Source organism: Myotis lucifugus, unplaced genomic scaffold, assembly GCF_000147115.1.
Source record: "Myotis lucifugus unplaced genomic scaffold, Myoluc2.0 scaffold_6, whole genome shotgun sequence".
NCBI classification, from domain to species: domain Eukaryota; kingdom Metazoa; phylum Chordata; class Mammalia; order Chiroptera; family Vespertilionidae; genus Myotis; species Myotis lucifugus.
This window is the reverse complement of record NW_005871054.1, coordinates 5,383,098-5,405,617: the sequence shown is the minus strand read 5'-3', so window position 1 is coordinate 5,405,617 and position 22,520 is coordinate 5,383,098. Positions and strand designations below refer to the sequence as shown.

Here is a 22,520-nt window from a genome sequence, read left to right as displayed (position 1 = left end):
CATGTAATGGTAGAAATGTAAATACCAACTTGTCGTTCTTTAACAGGTTAGAATGGTTTAAAATAATGAGTTTATTTTGTAGGATTTCATTAATGTTTTCATCATTATTTCAGTAATATTTTTTATATTTGACATGATTCTTAGGTTTCATTGTCCATCTCTTTAAACCAGGCCCTTTTTAAAATATAAAGTTATGATGGAATTAGTCTACAATATTTAGTAGTTTGACATAAATGTTATTTGCAGTGGCCTAAAAATGTTCTTTTACTGAATTTTATATAAAAATGCTGAAAGCCTCTGTTAGGCTTCAAAATAGACTTCCCACCACCTCTGCCCACACTCCCATGCATACCATTGCCTCATCTTTATATTTTCTATTCAGGATATTTGACCCAGAATCTTAGTTTAGCTCTGCTTAAATCTAAAATTAATATTTGTAAAATTTTTAGAACCATGTACCCAAAACAGAGGCATATTTTATCTTTCACTTTCATTAATTAAAAAATCTTAAGACAGACCTGTTTTTTCATACTGCACACTAGATGGCAGTTTTGTCATATTCTTCCGACTTCAAATGCTGCTTGCGTGAGTGGAACGGAAAAGGCCATCAGTGTTTAGTCTGCACTCAAAGGGTCTCTGCATGACCAATGCAGACCCCATGGACTTCCTGGAACATATGTTAGCAATTTAGCTGCAGACATTTATTTCTTTGTTTTACTGCTTGGCTCTTTGAGAAAGTGTTGGTGCCAGGTTATGGGTTGTCTGGATCATGTCAGAGGCCATGGAGATCAAGTTCATGTGACAGGCTAGACTAAGGAAGGATGAAGTTGGAGGAGGTGAGGAAACTGACCCTTACTTTCAACAGCAACAAGTCACTGCCTGTCTGTGGACTGGAGCCAAGCGCCTCGGCGTTTTAAATTTTACTCCAGCTGAACAAACAAAACACGTTGCCCATTTGGCTTTTTCATATTTCATCAGTAGTCGTTAAATCAGCGATTTCTCCATTTCTCAAAACCTGCTTATCCCTCATCTTTCTCTCTCCACACTGACTCCTCCAGCCCTGTCCAGACGGAGTGACCTTGAGATCCTCGGCTACTGCCTGCTGCGGTGGTTCTGTGGGAAGCTGCCCTGGGAGCGGAGCCTGCAGGACCCGGTGGCTGTCCAGGCTGCGAAAACAAAGTAAAGATTTCCAAGTCTCCCATCATGTACAGCAACAGGTCTGCAGGCACCCATGAAGGGGAGTTAGTATCCCAGAGGAGATCGCCATTCGCCCAACATGATAACCAAAGCAAATGTCTTCAGTTTTAAAAATACTATTTAAAAAACCAAACAGCTGACATCAAATCCATTAGGGTGATGCCTATGAAATCACATGTACACGAGTTGTAATACAGAATGTAAAGCGACATAGTTGTTCCTTTACATGGTGTTTTCCAAAGCTTCGATTCTAGGTGGTGGTGTTTTCAAGGAAGAGGGTTTTCAGATGAGCATTGTGCACGCATATGCAGGCAGCCCGAGCTCGGTGTGACTGGTACTAACTGTGCGGAGCGACAGTCACATTGGGACAACTATGGCCTATATTCTTCAAGTGAGAGCAACATACCTCTTTCTTAATCTTGTGTCTTGGAGGGAGTATGTTTTGTTTCTGAAAGAAGAAACAGAATTTTTACATGAGGTGTTTTATCTAAAAGGTAATCCTGCAGCCATGTAAACATTTTTAATATTTCACATTCAGTTTTTCTCAGCTAGAATCTGTTAGCATGAAAATTAGGTCAGACTGAGAACAGAGTGTGTTGCTATTTTACTGTTTTCTCACTTATCAAGCCTAAGAAAAAGTCAATTGCATGTAGCGCGGAATAGCCTTTATTATTATTATATACTAAGATATGCCCAACAGTCATTATCCACAGATAGAATATCACTATCGGGAAAGGCAGCTATGTTCTATGTAGGACATGTTACAACAGAAGTTTACAAAAGAGTTAGCTGATTCACAGAAATCAACTTTCAAATTCAGTGTGGCATCGGTTCTTAAGAGAGACAGAGGTTGGCCTGCAGATGCAGAATAATACAGATTATTGTAAATACGGGTATACCGTCTATTATATGAAATGTTTCTCCACTTGGAATCTTGATCACTCTAGTCCCTCACTCAAAATGAACACATTTATATCAGTCAATATTAGAGCTATCTAATCAGTTGTTACTACAATGAGCAATGTGTCCATATTGACCCCCATGTAATTGACATTTTTCAGTATATAGGTCAAGTCAAAACTCAGTAATGGGTATAAATAAACAGTCCTGGCAATTTTCCACCTCAGTTTACTGAGTTTGAATATTATACTTTATTTTAAAGATTAGCTATTTAATTCTAATGACATTATATATATATATATATTTATTTACATACATATATATACACACACACACACACACTAGTATATATGTTTTCCTCTTATTAAGACTTACTGATGATTTTAGTCTTTTATCAATATGCATATATAGATGCAGTTATTGTGGATATCTTTAATGAATATATCTACATATGTATATTCAAATTAATAATGGGGGATTATATAAAATAATAAAATATGCTAATAAATATAAACTTTATTTACATTTTAGGGATCCTTACATATATTAATATCTTCATTTTGACTTGATTATTAGTAAAACCTATAAATCATTAAAGCTAATAGATTATGAAGTGTATAAGGTAAACTATAGACATTTTCAAACATCTTATAGTGTATAATACATAATCATAATTTATTCAACTTGCTGAGGAGGCATAACACTGAATTTTCCATAAGGGCATACTTGCATATTCAACCATACTACCATATCTCCCTTAAGCCTTTTATTTTCCTGACATAGGGTGGTATTAGATCAGTGCATTTATTGTTGCAATTCTGCCTGTGCCTGAGTTTATGAATCACACATCCATATCAGTAATTTTCATTGAATGTTTATATATTTGTGGCTGAAGCAACTTAGAGTTGTATTTGTTCAGTCTAAAACATTGGAAATGGTTAGAATAATGGGTTTTTTTTTGTTTATTTATTTTTGGATATTTCTTGTTAATCTGTTTAATCATAGGATAGCATGAAACACTGCCCAATAGAGAACAATATACATAAGTAATTAAATAATTTGCCCCTCCCCAATAGTAAGTACTTGAGGAAAAATATCCTTAAAATCCACATATATTTTTTCTATGTATTTTTTCTTGTTTTTAAGAAAAGAATGACAGATATTGCTACTTCTACATTTTTACATGTGTAAACTTTGAATTCTACATTATTTAGTTTCTAGGTGATTGATATAAAATTGGTCAATGAGAATTGGGGGATCTTCCCCACCTCCACTTTCCCTCTTATTACTGGTGGTGAAAAAAGGTTCTGAGTTAAGAATTAGTGACTCAACAACACAGAATTTGAGTTTTGTGTGCTAATCAAAACAGTGGATCACAGGATCGCAAGCAGATTCATTGTGTGTTACTCTTTTGTTTCAGTGGGTCACAGGATCGTAAACAAATTCATTATGCTTTACTCTTTTGTTTCAGTCTGTTGGATGAGCTCCCTGAGTCAGTGCTTAACTGGGCCCCTTCTGGAAGCAGTTGCTGTAAGTCAAATGATAACTTCTGCCTTCTCCCATATGCTTGACAGGTCTCCACATTTGTCACTCTTGTTTTACAACTTTTTAATCCACCACTCCCATTCCACAGGGTTGGGAGGAAACTCTTTGGGGTTACAGATAGGTTGCTAGAGCAGAGGCTGTTTAGATTCCTTCTGACATTAGAACACAGGAGCACTGCACGGAAGTGTTTAGGCCGCTTTCTAGGCTCTGCCTACTGAGGTTTTTTTTTAAATATACATACAGTATGGGAATCATGCCCAGGTTTAATACTCAGCTTCATCTAGTATTTCTAGAGTTGACTTTCTATTTTTGTGCCTCTATATATTGTTGAAAGAAGATAAAGTTGATCTATGAAAAGACAACTTTCAATCAGTAATTAAAAAAAAATCATTAAACCCTTGAATGCTGTTTAGACCCTGGGTTACACTCTGTCTGAACAGCCAGCAACAAAATTTTGGATTGGCAAAGGCATGTGGTGCTGGGATTTGGAGGTATATTTCATCAAATCATTTTCCCTTCCAAGTTAGTATAGACCATTTTCAGAGTTCTTTAATTTGACATTAGTAGTAGTAAAAATAATAAGTTGATTCAGAGTTATAAAAGTGCCTGCTGTTTGCAATGCATGTGAGGCACACTGAGCACCAATTGAAGCAAGTGGCTTACATTGTCTTACAGAACAGAGCCCCCTTTTGCTGTCAGGCTTGCTTTTTCTCGGAGATAGATAAGCAGAGTGAATCTTGTTCTCTGTTTATATGGGGCAATCTCAAAGTTAGCTTTTACCTGACTTATGAAAGTGAATATGCACACTGACCCTCTAGCTAAGGTCAAACAGTGTCAATTTCCATCTGAGGGTTTTAGAGCTAAATCATCTTAAACTTACATACCTAGCCCTTCTTTGACAAGAGAACAGAGTTTTCATTTTCATAGGAAACAAAAGAGGAACAAACGAGACCTGCTCTCCCAACACTATTTCCCAAGTCTGCAAGTCTGCCATCCTGCTTTCTGCCCTCCCTTTGCTGCTGAAGGAATGGGGAGAACAGGGGAGTGTTCATTTAGGGGATGGGTTGAAAGATGAAAGTGTTTTGTTTTTGTAATTGCAATGAGTAACTTGGTCCAAACGCCAATATTCCTTTTTGGCTAATACTCTTTTTAAAAAATATATTTTTTATTGATTTCAGAGAGGAAGGAAGAAAGAGAGAGAGAGAGAGAGAGAGAGAGAGAGAGAGAGAGAGAGAGACAGACAGACATCAATGATGAGAGACAATCACTGATTGGCTGCCTTCTGCACACCCCCTACTGGGGATCGAGTTTACAACCCAGGCATGTGCCCTGACTGGGAATTAAACAGTGACCTCCTGGTTCTTAGGTGGACACTCAACCACTGAGCCATGCCAGCTGGGCTCGACTAATACTCTTATTGACATTTTTACCGGGTCACACAGTTTGTGTTTCACTTAGTAAAAAAAGAGAGCTGGGGCAATTTCAGAAAAGATATTTTAATTGTACATCTCATATATCTCCTTTGCCTTTCCTGTCCCTCCTGCACAAAAGGTCAATGTGCAGTTTCAGGTCAGAACAGAAAGCCCAGATGCCCTGGGTTATATCAGATAATCTTCTGTGACACTTCTGTCACTAAGGTTAGGTTAAAAGAAGAGGTGAGTGATACAAGAACTCACGGCAGCAGTGCCAGGTCCCTCTTTTCAGCACAAACCATTTGAGTCTATAGTATTATTTTATCAAATGCAGATTTCTGTTTCTAAAGAACAACATGTTGAGCCATTAATATTCACTGAAGGTCTCTTAAGTTAGTTGATTATGCTTAGGAGAATGGGTATTGTAAGCAGGGCAATTAAACTGATTTACAAAAGGTCCATTACTAAGACATTTTATGGAATAAAACAGCCAAGAAGTTTGCAGCATGCATGCCTAACTCAGTGTAATAATAGTAGTTTCCAAAGTTTCTATCTCTTGAAATAATAGTCAGTAATGATACTTAATATTTCGCTAGCTTAAAAAGCAGATGATTCAAGGATATCATAATTTCATACTACTCAAAGTATTTTGTTTTATAGCTCTGGAAATATGCTAGTAAATTAGAAAGTGTACTTAATATAATAAATCCAGATCTTGAAAAGCTAATATTTAAACCAGTACTACATCACAAAAGTCTGAGCTCCAGGATTATAATACATTTGTAACAGAGGTGGGTCTTTGCTTTTTCTCCCTCTCTGACCTCTCTGGTACCTGGTTTTTTCAAACCTCAGACCTGTGAAGTCTTTGCGGAACAGCTGCTCTCAGCCGTGGAATGCCAGGAGTCTTCCATTGTCTTCTAACAGCCATTTGTGAAAAGTGTTCAGCTCTGCTCTCTCCATTTGGGATATTTTGGTTAATAGAATTGTAAGATATACCATACGTGGCCTACCAATCTTGAAAGGCCCAAAGAACCACAGAATATTTATATTAAAATAGCAGTGAATGTAATTTAATCTTTTTCCTCCTTGATCATCCCTCCAGGAATTTGACGCCCCAGAGGGCTCCTGCAAGCCTGAGTTATAAATATGATGGAACCCCAGCACTTGCTGGTTAATAGAAATCTGGCTGATGGAATACTAGATAACAGATTTTATATACATTAGAGAGGGGGAAAGTAGGTTGCATAATTGCCACAGTGTCCAAACAAACAAACGAACAAACAAACGAAAAACCCTGGAGCCCAGAGTTCTCATCTTAGTCACATGAGCCTGATGTCCTTGGAGAATAGCTGTGGACAGTATGATGTGTAATGGTCACTGTCTGACTTTCGTAGAACAAAAACAGATGATGACTATGTCTTTTGGAATTTTTCCCTGTGGGCAGTGAAACCCCGTTTCTCTGTCTTTCCCGGATTGAAGGGAGCTAGGCCTGGAGGGAGGGGAAGAGAAGGCTAGGAAGTCACTCCTGCCAACCCACCACGCTTCCCAGATTTTCTTACTATGGGATGTAAACAGCCTGGTGGTCAAGTAAGAAGGACTTGTGTCTGGGTTAGTAATAAGTTTTTGAAGGGGAAAGGCTTGTAAAGGCTAGTTTGTGAACTAGTCTAAACCTCTAAACGTCACTGTAAACAAATGAAAACATGCCCGCTTTTAAACAGTGTATGGTCTTATCCTTGTATATAGATTGTAGATTGAACCTTCATGAAACAAAAATGCTGCAAAAACCACATTTGTTTTAAGGCTCTGCTATGTTTATAAATTTGGTTACTAATTCTACTTGTTTTTAAAAGTTTGTAGTTCATAATTTTTTTTGGGGGGGTGGGGTGTGCTGGGGAGGGTGGGGGGAGGAAGTTACTTTATAGTCCCAGGCAGGAGATTACAATAGAGAGAGAAAAAAAAAAGGTAGCAACTTCTCATCCTTCTGCACTAAATCAGGAAGGCTACAACAGGGAGGTGCTGGGCTAGCCAGGTATGGAGGTTTGGCGAATTCTACAGTCGGTCACGGCTGAACACGTACAATTCAATGAACTGTTATAATCTCAAAATCAAAGCCTTAATTAAAATTTGGAATTATTTTTTCCCTTTGAAGTGAGGAGGTTTATAGTAAGTACCAATTGTTTTTAAGTGATTTTTTAAAACCTCAACAAAAAATAAAAGCATCTATCGTATTACTCAGGTAGTTCTTAGTACTTGCACCCCATAAATCAAAATCACTATAATATAAAAAGTTTTCTTTCATTGATAAGATTAGTGATTTAGTAAATATAGGGTGTTCCCCCCCAAAATGTATACACACACTTTGAATAATGATAAAGGCAGTATTTATTAAAGTACATTTCATTTTCAAAATTGATCAATAAGCTGTTAAAGAGTGTATACATTTTAGGGGGGGACATCCTGTATATACAAAAATATATTTAAAAGATCAGTTTCTCTCATCTTGTCAATGAATAGGTCACTATATTTCAGTCATTTATGGATATCATTTAAAAAGTGCTTTTCATTGAATTGTTCATTCTTAGTTTCTTTAGGATGTGTGTGTGTTTGTATGTGTGTAAGAAAGAAAGAAAGATTTTGAGGATACTGGTGTCTTGACATTCCTTTGCCGATTGTGAATGACATGTAAAAAATTTAATACTTCACAGATGAAATAGCCCAATATTTGGCATGTGCTCATAATTTAGCATATGATGAAAAGCCAGACTATCAGATGCTCAGGAAAATTCTGAACCCAGGTGGAATCCCTTTAGGACCATTGGACTTTTCCACGAAAGGAGAGAGTGCAAATGTGCGTACTGCGGACTATCGAAAAGTAAGTACCATAGTCCCTGGGATCTTATGATTACCTCCCGTGAAGCTTGCTTCCAAGTGAGATTGCTTCAGGTTTCAGGTGAGTTTGACAACCCAGTTTCTTATTATATTTAATTCCTATTTCCCCTAACTCAGCTCCAAGCAATTTTGTTGAAAGTTCAACATATTGTTTCTTACAGAAACATGGTAGGATCTGTGGTCTGTTGTGTACTATTAAAGAAGCAAAGCAGTCACTGTCGGCATGGAGATGTGACTAGGTTAAGTCTACTCTGACTTCATTCTGAGAACCTTTATTTGCTGCTTTTCTTCAGATTTTCTTTAGTTATTTCCCTCTGTTTTTGCAGACCAAGTTGGCCATAATTTGGTGGCAATAATAATATTCTTAGATTTAAGCAGATTATTTGTATGTGCTGATATTTCAATGTATAGAAGCAATTCTTTTTTTAAAAGTCAATTTAAAAAAGTTATATCCCTTCCCTTACTCTGCTGTTTTCTGACTCCCTCGTGCCAACTTTAAAAAAAGAATTAGAACTTGAAAAATAATTAAATTTGAAACAATACAAAATAATTAGGACAAAATATTTTTTAAGAGGGTGGGGAAACTTGAGACTGATGTCAGCAACATGACTGGACAGGTTACTAAATGGCCATTTCTCCCTTGCCACCATCCACATGCAAAAAATAAAAAAATAGGAGGGCTTTTTCTCCCCTCATGCGTGTATAATAAAGTAGGGTCAGGATGCCATTCATTTTTAATATTTCTTATGAACTTTGGATCATCGCAAGTGTTCATGAGCCAAGAATGCAGGATGCAAACTAACGTGACTGATAGGCTGCTGGATGAACGGTGAGTCAAGTATCTGAGCACAGATGGTTCTGATTTGCTGAATTTTGTAGCTGCTGCAACTGAAGACATAAAATATCCTTCTAGTCATAAATTAGCTCTTTGGAAGCAAAACCTTGACACCAGAGCTTTACAACCTTCAATTAGTAGGGAAAGAAGTATTTGAATGACTGTGGTATTGACATCTGTAGGCCTGCATAGTAATCATTCCTAATAGAAGAGAATATCTGTTTGAGGAGGTTTTGCATGGCTAATTAACTACCAGTGAGAATATGTAATTTTTTCATGATCTCCTGATTGTCACCTTTCTCTCATGATACAATTACATTTTATTGTAGCAAGTGCCTCACAAACCAATTGTCAGCACTATTTACTTATTGCAGAAGGCAGAACAAAAGTTCATGTTTAATAAAAAGCCACTGGATTTTGATCTTGGTAATTACTGAGACTTATTTCAACAGTTTTATTGACTTTTGTGTTTTTATCACTTTTGCAACAAAACAAAGAGCATTTCCTTGACATAGTATTTCCCTTGCAATAATGGTCACCGTTTAATCTACACCAATTTAAGTAGTGTTTTCCCCTTTTTTGTAGTATTTTAGTTTTATAAACTTAATTGAAATATAAAAAAGCCATTTTAAAAAGATAGCTATATCCTCTGATATAAAATTTTAATTATTCACCAGAATTTTGTTTCATCAAATTCTAAGGATACTGTGAAACCATTTTAATATCCAGAGACTAGAACATAAAACAGTTTTTCCAATGAGCCTCAATCAAAAATGTTTTACTCTTTATTTTATAATATATTTTTATTGATTTTAGAGAGGAAGGGACAGAGAGAGAGAAACATCAGTGTTGAGAGAGAATCACTGATCCGCTGCCTCCTGCATGCCCTTCCTAGGGATTGAGCCCGCAACCTGGGAATGTGCTCTGACCAGGAATCGAACCAGGATCTTCTAGTTCATAGGTCAAAGCTCAACCACTGAGTCACCCCAACCCAGCTACTCTTCTTTTGATGAGAGCACTTAGTAAAAATGAAACTTTAAGAATGAGGCAGGGGTGGGGTGGGTGGGTGGGCAGTGATTAACCAAGGAACTTACATGCATAAATGTATAGCCCTTGAACACAGACAATAGAGTGTGAAGACCTGGGAGCTTCGGGGTGGAGGGGTCAATGGTAAAAACAAAGAGACATCTGTAAGACTTCAACAATAAGGATACATTTTTAAAAAAAGAGTAACATTCTTAACACCTTAACTTCTGTTAAAAATATGATCAGCCTCATTATATATAAAGTATGATGATTTGGGGATGTATTTCACAGTATGTCAATATTTATTGGATAATGACATTTCTCTAATATTTTAAGTATACAAATATATTTAATTATAGTATAAAATATAGGTCCACTATATGTGGCTACATCTTAATTTTTATTTTTAAAACTTAGATTTTGTGATGCTTAAAAAAACCAAACTTGAAAATGTCCAAAAGCCAAGTATGGACAATATAAACTGTCCTATACTTCGCCCCTTTGCCTGATACAGCATAAGATAGTTTCCGTAATTGATCGTTTCTATAACAAATGCAATTTTAAGTCCAAAGTGAATATTAATGAATGGCCCCAGATTTCTCTTTTTTTAGTCAGAATCCTCTTAAAATTTCCTTAAAAACATTACTTAATAATCTACACATGGATCACTTTAGTTACGTAACAAACTAGTGAATGAACTTTAGACTTGCACTTTTTAGATAAAGGTACTTAAAAATAAGCCAGTGGACCAAAAAACGTGTACCATTAGATGAATAAAATGTTTCTACCATTCAGTATTCAAAGGAGAGATATGTTTAATTGTTTAAAATGTTATTTCCCTCAGTATAAATGGCTGTGCCTTTTCAATTTAGAATTCTTAAAAATATGTTTTGGTTAGGTATTAGAAAATAGCACATCACCATATGAACCTCAGCAAACATCTTTTTACAAAAGAAAAATGAGGTATTTTTTCAATACTAGGTTTTACTAGGTATCATAAACTGTTCCCTATAAACTGAGCCTTCTTCCTAAAGTCCTCAAATGCTGTTACTGAAGTTAAAGTGGGAATGAATTTATGTCAAGATAGTGGAGACGTTGATATTTTTTCCTGAAAAGCAAATCTTTGGGGGTATTTGCCTCAATCAAGATGATGGTGTGTGTAGCCGAAATCACCCGCTAGTAGTGCTGACGGCTCCTGAGGTAGCACTGACAAATTAGAAGAATCTATCATCAGGCCTACACCAGTCTGTTTATGCCATCCACTGGGATTTAATGTCCACAACTCACTGAAGGAAACCATATTTCAGTAAGCATGCTTACTGAGGTGAGCTAAAGCTCTGGAATTCCCCGATGAGAAGGCTAAAGCCAAATTGAAAAACCAGCGTTATTGAAGTCCCAATTCAACCCTTGAGTAAGCGGTTTCTTCAGGAGCCAGTGTAGTGGATCCTTTTTATCAGTTTGTTAGTATCTCCTTCCTTAAGATGATACCTGAATCCATAGTTTCAGAGTGTAGACACCTGGGCATCAGGAGCCACCCATTCTCCCTAAATGCTTCACCTGCGCAGCGGAGTAGCTGTAGGTCAGTGTTAAAATGTTCAGGCTAACCATATTTCAGTAAAAGTTTGTTCCTACATTCACCCTAAATTGGAGGTTCCTACAGCAAAGCTAGGAGTGACTTATTACTGGCAATGGTAATCTTTGTACTGAGCTTAAATGTTCACAAAATTCTTCCTTGAGCTTTAATTCTCAAAATAATTCTATTAAACTTGTCTTCATGTTTATTTTCCATATGTGAGAAGAATAAAATATAAATTCTCCATTATAAGCACATTTTTGGTGTATGAAATTTTAAGGGTCCCAAAGTATTCCTGATTTTGTAGCACCGTGAGAAGTACTAGTGGAAATTTAAGTAGAAAGTACCTTGTTTAAATAGCCACTTTCTCAAAATGACACACATTTGGATAGTATCTCTAGGTTATGTGGGATGCCGAGTGTTTTCTGTATTTTTATAACTTAGAGAAAAATGTTTACTTAATCATCCCACTTCATTCTTACCATTTTAAAACTTTCCCTAGAAAGAGAACTTTTGCATAAACTGGCTATCATTTTATTAGGTAGAGGTGTCCCATGGCGGCACAGCCTAACCATCCAACCGACAGCAGATCCAGCCTCATGGAGAATTGAATCTCTTGGACCAAATCTTTGTACATCAGAGGCTCCCAGAACAACAACTGTCAGACCTACGGTGCCTAGCATACAGGAGGCACTAAGAAAACTCAGTATCTCATCTAATCCTTTATACCACAGAACACATTTTCGTGATGATTGGCAAGCCAGTGTTTTATTAGGATAAAACTGTGCACAGCAGCCTTGGGAAACTCCTTGTTTCACACTAGTGCTATGATGAGCATTTATTACCAAGATGGAAAAGTGGCTCAGGAGGTGGATACACACAAATTTCCCCAGTAGTGTGGGAGATTTGAGTGTTGGAAATAAAGAACCCCTAAGTGATTAAGAAGCAATTTCAATTTCCAGGTTACTGACAGGCAGTGGCTTTGCTGTCCTTTGAGAAGCTGGGATCTGAGAGGAGGGATGAATAAAGAATGATGTTGTGCCCTAGCCTGTTGCTCAGTGGTTAGATTGTCAGCCCTCGGACTGAAAGGTCATGGGTTTGATTCAGGTCAAGGGCACATACCTCGGTGGCAGGCTCAATCCCCTAGCGCGTGGGAGAAGCAACCAAACAATGTCTCTCTCTCACATAAATGTCCCTGTGTCTCCCCCTCCCTTCCTCTCTCTAAAAATCAGTGGGAAAAAATATCCTCAGGTGAGGATTAACCAAAAAGAATGTTGTGATAACTTAGACCTACCCACAAAACACCAGCATATTTTAAAGGGAAAGAGTGAACACACTTGGCAGTAGAAGCTAGAAATTGAGAGACTACAAATTAAGGCTCTGCTTGCCCAGCCAATGTAATTCATTCTCTATTTTGGCACTGGCTACTCCGTTATTTCCCCTTGTACTGTCCTATCTCCTGCCCTCTGCTTAACCCATGAAAAAAGGTGACTGTGCTTTCAGCTGCTATAAACATGAAGCTGCCGTACAAATACTTCACATAAGGATCTTCACCATGGCTTTCAATCTTCCAGCCGTACTGAGGGATCTGCACTTCTCTTTCCCTGTCTACCTCAGGGTTATTAAGAGTCAGTCATCCCCCAGATAACGCCAGAGTGTGAAAAAGAAACCTTAGAAGCAAGTTGGTTGTAGAACTTAACCTCTGATCCTGGTACACAGGATTAGATGACATGAACTGTTATTCATCTGCGTAAAGGTTAAATTACCTGTATAAAAAAGTAGGCAACATCATAAGCTCCTCTTACACATTCACATTAATTAGGCTCCCTTCAGTGATAGAAAACGAAGATTCTAATTAGGAGTTTAAACTAAAAAGATATTCTGGATCCATTCCCAGCAAAGGTTAATAATGAATTCATGTGCTGTTTTAAATGTGACAGTTTTCTGTAAAAAATGCTGTTTTCAATAAGCAAGTTATCTGCAGAGGTAATTTCCAAAGAGTGCACAACAGAGACACTAATTTTAATTGGTCTTGTCCTACTGATGAGAAAGGGTCAGGATCTTGCCAACTACTGTATTTTTTCTATAACGTCCATTTGTTGGTTTCCTCTCTATTCCTTTTTTTTTTTTTTTCAAATCTTGGCAAGTTTAGAATTTTCAAGAATCTGGATGTAAATGCATTTTTTTAGGTGTCAAAAGTTTTCATTACCTGTTATTACTCTAAATCAACAGGTTGGTTCGCAAAAGGCTGCAACAAAGCAAGTCAATCAGATGCAAAATAGGTTAACAGAAAAAAGTGTCCACAGTGAGAGAAGTGCTGAGCCCTCTGCGACAGGGAGAAGAGTTCAGAAAGAGGAGAAGCGGATTGGATTGCTTAACAAAGAAACAGCGCAGGTGAGAGGTGTTTTTGATTCTTTCTCCTTATTGCATACCTTCGCTATGATTTCATAACGAAGGCGTTACATTAGAATATGCCCTTTGGGAATAAAGATGTTTTATTTTCTTCTGGGGGCCAAGGTTGTATAGTTTTGTTAAATGAGAAGGGACAGTAAATGTCCTATCCAGCAGATAAAATCAAAGCAGCCAACACCAGTTACCAGAGAAAAGAATGACAGTGAATACATTTGCCTACAGATCTGATTTCTTCCTTTAGCCTAAGACTGTAATGAAGTGCACTTAAATTTTTATGCCATCTATGATCCATTAGGGACTCTTAACATATTCCATACTTTTACATTGGTTCCTCCAGTCTAACCCTTATAATCAACTGTAAGTGAAGTGTTCCTCTGTCAGTATGGTTGCATTTTAAAATGATGTACTTTCTACATCATTTGATCACTTGGTTGGATAGTGACTCACCTTTAGCAGACGACTCACTCAGCCAACAGCCAATGTCTTTCCTAATCTAAACTTTTTGACGAGTACAGTGTATTTATATCTGCAGTGAAAATTTTTTTTTCAGAAGGGCCAATGTTATATGATTTGTACACCATCATTTTCCCAAATGTGAAATAGAATAGTTTAACTCCCCCACTTTCTACCTCTCACCCCTTCCCCCCAAATTGGTATGTCAGGCAGTTGGGATGTTAATCAGTAAACTGAGCATTAAAGTTGGATTTGAACTTCTTGGGAGACAAGGCAAAAATTAGAAGCATACTAATTAGACATTTCATTTCCAGCCAGTAAGCATACAAACTTATCCAGGGAGATATATGCTTTTATAATACTAATAGGAAGTTTTTGCATTTATTCTGTTACAGAATAATAGCAGCACCAATTTTTTAATTGTAAAGACATCTATTTCAAATGGTCATATCTTACAGTTCCCATTTGTATAATTAGAAAATTCTGCTTGGTGACAAAATAGATTCTTGGGTGCTCTTTTTCAACCCTTCCTGTGTACCAGAATTAACTGTATGGGAGAGGGAGGGACTGTAAAGACATCGATGCCCAGGTTCCAAGCTTAGAAACTGATTCATTTTCACTGGATGGCAGTGTGATGTGTGTGTACATTTTATCACTCCAGAAAGTTTTTGTTCCCTTTCTCAGTCAGTCCCTTCACCTCCGAGACAACCACTGTTTCGACATTCTGATTCTCTTCAATGGATTAGTTTTGCCTTATCTATAATTTCACATACATGTAGTCATACAGTATGCACTTTTGTGTCTGGCTTCTTTCAGCATGCTTTTTGAGATTTATCTATACTGTTGCATGTATTAGTAATTTGCTCTTTTTCTTGTTGAGTAGTACTTGATTAACTATATCATAATTCCCATATTCTTTCTCTTATTAATGGACAGTTGGGCTCCCTGGCTCTAGCCACCACAAGTATAGTTGCTATAAACATTCTGACACAAGCCCAATGGACATGTTTTGTTTTTCCTCAGAGGTGAAACTGCTGGGTTTCATATCAGATGCATATTCAGCTTTACGAAAAGCTAAAAAATGGTTCCCACTTTATACTTCTCCCAGTAATGTACAAGAGTTCCGTCCTCCCTAACATCTGGTGTTATCTTTTATTTTAGCCATTCCAACATGTGTATATTAGCATCTCATGGTGATTCTAATTATCACTTTCCTGATGACTAGTAATTTTGAGCACCTTTTCATGTGCTAAATGCTCATTCATAAATCTTTTTTGTTAAATGCCTTTTCAAGTGTTTTGATCCATTTTTATTTAGTTGTCTTTATATTATTAAGTTGTAAGAATTCCTTATATATTTCACACATAAGTCTCCTGTCCTATATCTGTATTGTGGATATCTTCTCCTTAGGGTGCAGCCTGCCTATTAGCCACGTGTCTCTCTCTTTTTAATTGTTAACACTATTAGAGATGCCTCCCCCCCATTTGCCCACCTTCAACCAACCCCCTTCACTCTGGCCATCACCACACTATTATGTCTATGGGTTATGCATATATGTTCTTTGGCTAATCCCTTCACCTTCTTTCATCCACTCCCTCTCTTTCCCCTCCCCTCTGACAGCTATCAGTCACTTAATAGTGTCTTTGATTTGAAGCTATTTGTTATTTTAAAATATATCTTTATTGATTTCTAAGGAAGGGAGAAGGAGATAGAAACATCAATGATGAGAGAGATTCATTGACCGGCTGCATCCTACTAGGGATCAAGCCCTCAACTGGAGCATCTGCCCTGAATTGGAATTGATCCTCAAACTCCTGGTTCATACGTTGATGCTCAACCACTGAACCACACCAGCCAGGCAGTATTTGTTAAAGTTCAATTAACCAATTTTTTGGTTTACAATTTTTTTTTTATTTTTTTTTTGGTAATGAAACTTTTGTCTACTTTAAGGTCACAAAGTAACTTTGCTATATTTATATATTTAGAAGGCTTATCGTTTTAGGGTTCATGTTTGTGTCTGTGAACCATCTCAAATCAATCAGGTTTATGGTATAAGGAGGGAAGTGGGAGAGGCACAGCTTTTTATGGTTTTCACCTAGAATAGAGCAGGTATAGGCAAAGGGTTCTCTCCTGTAAACCTGCCACTCCTCAGGTCCATTGCTTAGAGATTTCTGAACCTTTGGTCTGTGCATATTGTTTTCAGATTGCAGGCTGCTGTATGGCCAGGCTGGGAGATATAGGATCCAAAAAGAGGGAGCTTGGGGTGAGAGACTCATGGTTGTTACTTCTTCATGTCCTGAGTCTCTATCCAGTCTGCTTTCCATTGTGCAACTATCACAATGTTCTATTAGTTTCTTTTTGTCCAGTCTTTAGTTGAAATTCGCAGGATGTTTCACTTAGAATGCTCTTACTGTCTTGTCTGTTAACAGATGCTGCTCATTTTCATTTTGAAGGCTTCATTGGGTATGGAATCTTAAAGATGTTTCCATGTTGTTTTTCTTGTAAGAAATTAGTGATTATTCTTATTGATCCTGCTTTTAGATTTGCTTCTCACCTTTTTCTTGGGGGGGGGGCTGTCTTGTATTTATTCTGCTTGGGTTGATTGAGCTTTTATCATTGGATTGATATTTGTCAGCAAATTGAAAAAGTTTCAGCTATGATTTCTTTGTTTCCTGCCTTAATCCCTCTTAATTTCTCCGTCTAATAGCCAAATATATGCAGATGAGATTGTTTTACCTTTCCTAACAGATAACTGAAGCTTTGTTCATTTATCAAATCATTTTTTTATGTTGCTGTATTTGTTTGGATTTTTTTTTTAAATATATTTTATTGGTTTTTTACAGAGAGGAAGGGAGAGAGATAGAGAGTTAGAAACATCGATGAGAGAGAAACATCGATCAGCTGCCTCCTGCACATCTCCCACTGGGGATGTGCCCGCAACCCAGGTACATGCCCTTGACCAGAATCGAACCCGGGACCCCTCAGTCCGCAGGCCGACGCTCTATCCACTGAGCCAAACCGGTTTCGGCTGTTTGGATCTTGTTTTGCTGGGTCTCATTGATTTGCTAGATTTAAGAGCTGATTTGACAGTGAAGTTTTCATGTCATATTTTTCAGTTCTACAAGTGCATTATATTTTCTATTTCTCTGCTGAGTCCCCCATCTGTTCACTAATTATGCTTAATTTTTCCTTTAAGTCTTTGCACATATTTATGTAGATGTTTTATTGTTGTTTGATAATTCTGCCATCTGGCTCATATCTGACTCTATTTCTTTCTCCTAGTTACGGGTCAAAATTTCCTGCTTCTTATGTTTAGTAAAGTTTTATTGAATATTCTGGATGCTAAGTTCTTGAGAGTCCAGACTTTATTAAAGAGTTTTGAATTTTGTCCTGGCGTGCAGTTAATTTATTGGTAGTTCAACTTGATCATGTCCTGACTTCTGTTTAAACTTTTATAGGCTTCCCTATGGTAAAAGTCATCTTAAGTTGTAGCCTAGTAAGTTGGTACCTGTATTTTGTCCAACTTGATTGTTGTATTTATTTCATGGGATTTCACAGCAGGAGGGGAAATCTGGTCAGTACCCATTACTCATGGCCAGAACTAGAAGGGGTGCTCATAATGCAGTTTGATAGCATCACTTTTGGCATATTGGGCTAGGATATATGCTGTAAGGGGCTGTTCTGTACATTGTAGGCCACTATCCCTGGCCTTTAACCAGTAGATGCAATAGTACCTCTTCCCAGTTGTGACAACCCAAAATATCTTCACAAATTGCTGAATGTCCCTGTGGGACAAAATTTTCCCAGGTTGAGAACCCCTGCCCTGGCAGAATTGTTGCATACCTTAAGCCCATGCTACTCAAAGTGTGTTATGCCATCTAGCTGCACTGGCATCACCTGGAGTGCTTCTTAGGAACACAGAAACTAAGGTCTCATCTCACACCTCCTGAATGAGATCTGTATCTTAGCAAGATCTCAAAATGACTTGTATGCTTTTTAATGTTAGATCAGGGGCCAGGTGGTACATATTTTATCCTTAAGGTCCAGTCATTATCACAACAATTCAGCTCTGTCATTACAGTGTAAAAGCAGCCATAGATAATACATAAAAAATGGTTGAGGCTGTGTTCCAATAAAACTTTATGCACAATTCAGGCAGCTAGGCAGTAAGCCACACTTTTCTAAGCTATGCCATAGACTCTCCCAATCAGATCTCTCAAAGTAAAGTCCTTTATGAGTACTTTCCTATTTGATATCATTTGTTGTTGCTTAAAGAGATGTATAGGTTATACACGTTTAGTAGCTTGACTTCTATTCTCCATCTAGGTCAGCCGTGGGCAAACTACGGCCCGCTGGCCGGATCAGGCCCATTTGAAATGAATAAAACTAAAAAAAAAAAAAGACCGTACCCTTTTATGTAATGATGTTTACTTTGAATTTATATTAGTTCACACAAACACTCCATCCATGCTTTTGTTCCGGCCCTCCGGTCCAGTTTAAGAACCCATTGTGGCCCTCGAGTCAAAAAGTTTGCCCACCCCTGATCTAGGTGGTAATAGCATCCACTTCCACAGATAAGTTATATATAGACTAGAGGCCTGGTGCACGAAATTCGTGCACAGGTAGGGTCCCTAGGCCTGGCTGGCAATCAGGGCCAATCCGTGGTGTGACCGGTGGGGCAATCGGGGGCCCCACTGGCACACGCCTTGGCCAGCCTGGGGCCTACGGGCAGCTCCTGCATTGAGTGTCTGCCCTCTGGTGGTCAGTGCGCATCATAGTGACCGGTTATTCCACAGGTCGTTCCATCAATTTGCATATTAGGCTTTTATTATATAGGCTGCTGCTTAAGTTAGCTTACCAGTTGGTCTCAGCCTTTATAAAATATTTGATGTCATATTTTTGTGTGTGGAACAAAATATATTATTAGTCCAATGAAATAACTATTTACTTATTTTGCCTTTAAGCTGACAGAACTTTAGGGAAACTGCATTAGTGTGACTTTGTTAGTTTAAAGTTAGTATCCTGCTCACCGTACCATATGTTCCAAGTCCTTGGGTTTATCTTGGGCCACACACCTCTTGACAAAGTTTATTGTATACTTTTAGGCATTCAGGTTTAACACTGTAAAGACAGACTGGTTGTTTCCTTTTTTGTTGGGAGATAAGAGTGAGCATCTTTTCCTAGATCAACTTTGTGGACAAACAAGGACTTTAACCAGCTGTCTTCTTGAGGTCTGTGATGGGAAGGTGTCAACCTCCTCTGGAGGCTGAAGCATCAGGTGGCTGGACAGCCATCTTGCTCCCCTAGAATCACTAAGTTATTAGAAAGCTTTTTGGTCATTAATAATTATCTGACATCTATAAGATTAAATCTGTTTTTTTTGTCTTGCCAAAAAATTCAGTTTTTATATTCTGTCTTATTTTTGGAGTCTAAGTTAAGAGATAGCTTACTTACTGGTTTAAAAGAACCAATAAAATTAACCAGATTTGACTGTTTGATGCTGGTAAGTACTTTATAAACTCCTAAAATCCAGGATCTAAAAAAAAAAAAAAAAACTTCTCAGGTAAAATAAAGACAAAAAAGTTTATTTAGCATGAGTACACAAAACAAATACTGGATAACTCAGATCTAACACACTATATATGTCTTTTTCCATAGGAAAGCACAAGGAGAAGACAAAAATATTGTGAGTTGCAAGAATTTTTGAATGAAGTAAAAAGTTCTCCACAAAAAGAGAGCTTTATGCAGTTCCCAAACTCATTTTATGAACCCCATCAAGATTTTACCCGTCCAGATATATTCAACAAGTCCAGATGTCCATCTTGGTACACGTGCACTTCCACAGCTGGTATGGAAGTCACAGACTTAAGTTCTACAGGATTTTGGTCTGCAATTTCCCAGTTTACCCTTAGTGAAGAGACAAAAGCAGATGTATATCATTATGGCTTCATCATTCTTTTACTTTTGATGTTAGTGGGTCTTGCTTTATATTTTCTCTGAAGATATTAAACAAAATCCTTTTGATAGCTTTTAAAGTTTCAGTTCTTCACAGAAATGTTACATTCTTATTTTAGGGCTTCCTCCCAGACATTTTCAAGGTAATTGGCTAAAAAAAAAAAAGGAATACATTTTAACAAAACAAGTTTGTGAACATTCTAAAAAAAAATTGCTTTATACAAGAAATGGTGTCATGATACAGTTTGGAAAATACTTTTCTGAAGTTTCAGATCACCCCGAAAATTTAAAAAGGTTATTCCAAAAAAGAGGGATTACCTCTTTGGATCAAAGGAGCAGTTTGAAAATTAAAATTTTATTTATAGGGACAATTTATCTTACAGAAACTTTGCTTTTTTTAAATACATAAGTTATATCTCAAAAAGTTTTAGAAAAGCTGATATAAAGATATCTTCTAAAACACATAACTAACCGCTAAGGATATTTTATGAAATGTGATTAATTGCTTACCTTACTACAATATGGACATTCACCAAATAAAATGTTAAAACTCTGTCTACTAGTCTGTAGTCCTCTCAACCACTGGAGATTTTAAAGAGAAGAGAAAGGGAGCAATGTTAGCATGAATACAGATAATTCCAAAAATAATTTACTCTCTTAAATCTCTTTTGCAAGAGTAAGGGGAACATTTTCTGAGCCAATGTTAGACTACTAATATGTGGAATAACAAGGGAAACCAACATGGATTTCAAGGTTTATACCCAGTGCTGTATAACCAAATTATGGGCCCCGGTAAGATTTTGATGAAAATTATTCATCTTTTCTATTCCTGAAACACACAAATAATGCATATGGGTCTATGGGGCTCACAGATCTACCTAAAGACATTAATTGCAACTTAAGACCTAATGCAGTGAAAGATACCATAAACGCTTGAAAAGTTAAGTCTCAATTCTGGTGTTAATCACCAATAGTGGGTTAATTCTCAACCATTTGTTACAAGCATTAGACAGTTCATTTTCAAAAACTAAATGAATAATTCATTATTATAAAAGAAAACACATGTTCCCTTAAGAGTATCTCTATAATTAGAACTGATATGATTTTTATATAAGGTAAACTGACATCTCTAACTCAGTTCTCCCTTGTTAAAACCAGGTAGTATTACTATGGAAGACTTAGAAAATTGAAAGCACCATACAACTGCAAGGTGTTTTGTATATTGATGCACATATAGTTTAACATATGTCAACTGTGCACTAAGATGAATGCTATACAGAGCAAATGATGAGTGACAGAAATAAAAGCAGTCTTCACATATAGCAAATAAAATGTCACTAAGAGTGCTGTGAGATACTCAGATCACAGGATATATTCTCAATTATCAAACGAAAGATTATTCCATTTATTCTGTACTTAAATCTAGCCTGAAAAGTAATAGATGCTCCACAGTGCTAGTTCCCCTTCACCTTATTGCCACTACCACCCCCAACTAGGTGAGTCTACAGTTTGCATGTGGTTACATGAAGTGTTTCCTGAAAGATTCTAGTGTACCATCAATTTGTGTGTCAATAGTAGTCCATGAATGTATTCTGGACATGATGAAAAAATGAAGCACATGGACATCTGGAATGAACTAGTATAGTAATGCAGGAGCTAATGAAAAAACAGAAGATCACACTGAAATAGATTTTAGTCTAAATATGTCAAATTTATATTCTTTCTTTGTTGTGTTAGCTGAAAAAAACTCTTACTGATGTGATTTTTACTTTACCTCATATAAGCATATTTGATGGAAAGGCTGCCCACACTGAGAATAATCACACACTTGATCAGGAATGGCACCATCAAGTTGATAGGCATAACAAATTCCACAATCCATAGAAAAATCCTTCAAAAGAAAAGATATATTTATAAGTGTGTTTAAAACATACAAAATGAGATGAGAGAATGAATATGGTATAGATAATATTAAATTTTTATAATTATAGTTTTTATAAAAATTACTCTATTATAGAAAATAGTCACATTACTATTTAACACAAGAAAAGCTATTTGTATGAGTGCGCTCCCTTTTTCATTCAATAAATTATACACATGGATACATATAAAAAAACAGATTCTGTTTATTCTCACAAGATGTTTGGGCTTAAGTAATTTTCCCATATTGTACATCAATATACACTCAAGCATGTAAAAACAGGAACTGATATTAGCTAGTGATTACTAACTAAACTTCAAAATTGTGTAACTAAAGGAAAAAGACAAAACATCTCCACCACTTTAGTGTTTTACAATTTAGTAGCTTTGTCAAAATTCAATT

General features: G+C 36.9%; 2 protein-coding genes across 19 annotated transcripts in view; one reads left to right on the top strand and one right to left on the bottom strand.

Annotated features, from left to right (window-relative positions):
• Nucleotides 1–22,520, top strand: part of VRK2 (vaccinia related kinase 2) — a 109,626-nt gene that overhangs the window by 56,228 nt on the left and 30,878 nt on the right. For 2 of the 9 annotated variants that reach the window (XM_023746637.1, XM_023746634.1), the window contains exons 8-13: nucleotides 1,059–1,179; nucleotides 3,569–3,627; nucleotides 7,760–7,926; nucleotides 13,610–13,771; nucleotides 16,672–16,705; nucleotides 19,901–19,928. In XM_023746637.1, the coding sequence (XP_023602405.1) occupies nucleotides 1,059–1,179; nucleotides 3,569–3,627; nucleotides 7,760–7,926; nucleotides 13,610–13,771; nucleotides 16,672–16,705; nucleotides 19,901–19,928 (571 nt within the window). Of the gene's footprint in view, nucleotides 1–1,058; nucleotides 1,180–3,568; nucleotides 3,628–7,759; nucleotides 7,927–13,609; nucleotides 13,772–16,671; nucleotides 16,706–19,900; nucleotides 20,753–22,520 lie in introns of those variants that run through there. The other 7 variants (XM_023746645.1, XM_023746653.1, XM_023746625.1 and 4 more) reach the window with 6 other exon arrangements.
• FANCL (Fanconi anemia complementation group L) overlaps nucleotides 19,809–22,520 on the bottom strand; it is a 59,442-nt gene continuing 56,730 nt past the window's right edge. For 3 of the 10 annotated variants that reach the window (XM_023746657.1, XM_023746658.1, XM_023746671.1), the window contains 4 exons: nucleotides 21,972–22,088; nucleotides 21,752–21,853; nucleotides 20,708–20,779; nucleotides 20,238–20,348 (listed from right to left, as the gene is read on the bottom strand). In XM_023746657.1, the coding sequence (XP_023602425.1) occupies nucleotides 20,313–20,348; nucleotides 20,708–20,779; nucleotides 21,752–21,853; nucleotides 21,972–22,088 (327 nt within the window). In that variant the 3' untranslated portion in view covers nucleotides 20,238–20,312. Of the gene's footprint in view, nucleotides 20,349–20,707; nucleotides 20,780–21,751; nucleotides 21,854–21,971; nucleotides 22,089–22,520 lie in introns of those variants that run through there. The other 7 variants (XM_023746661.1, XM_023746676.1, XR_002826946.1 and 4 more) reach the window with 6 other exon arrangements.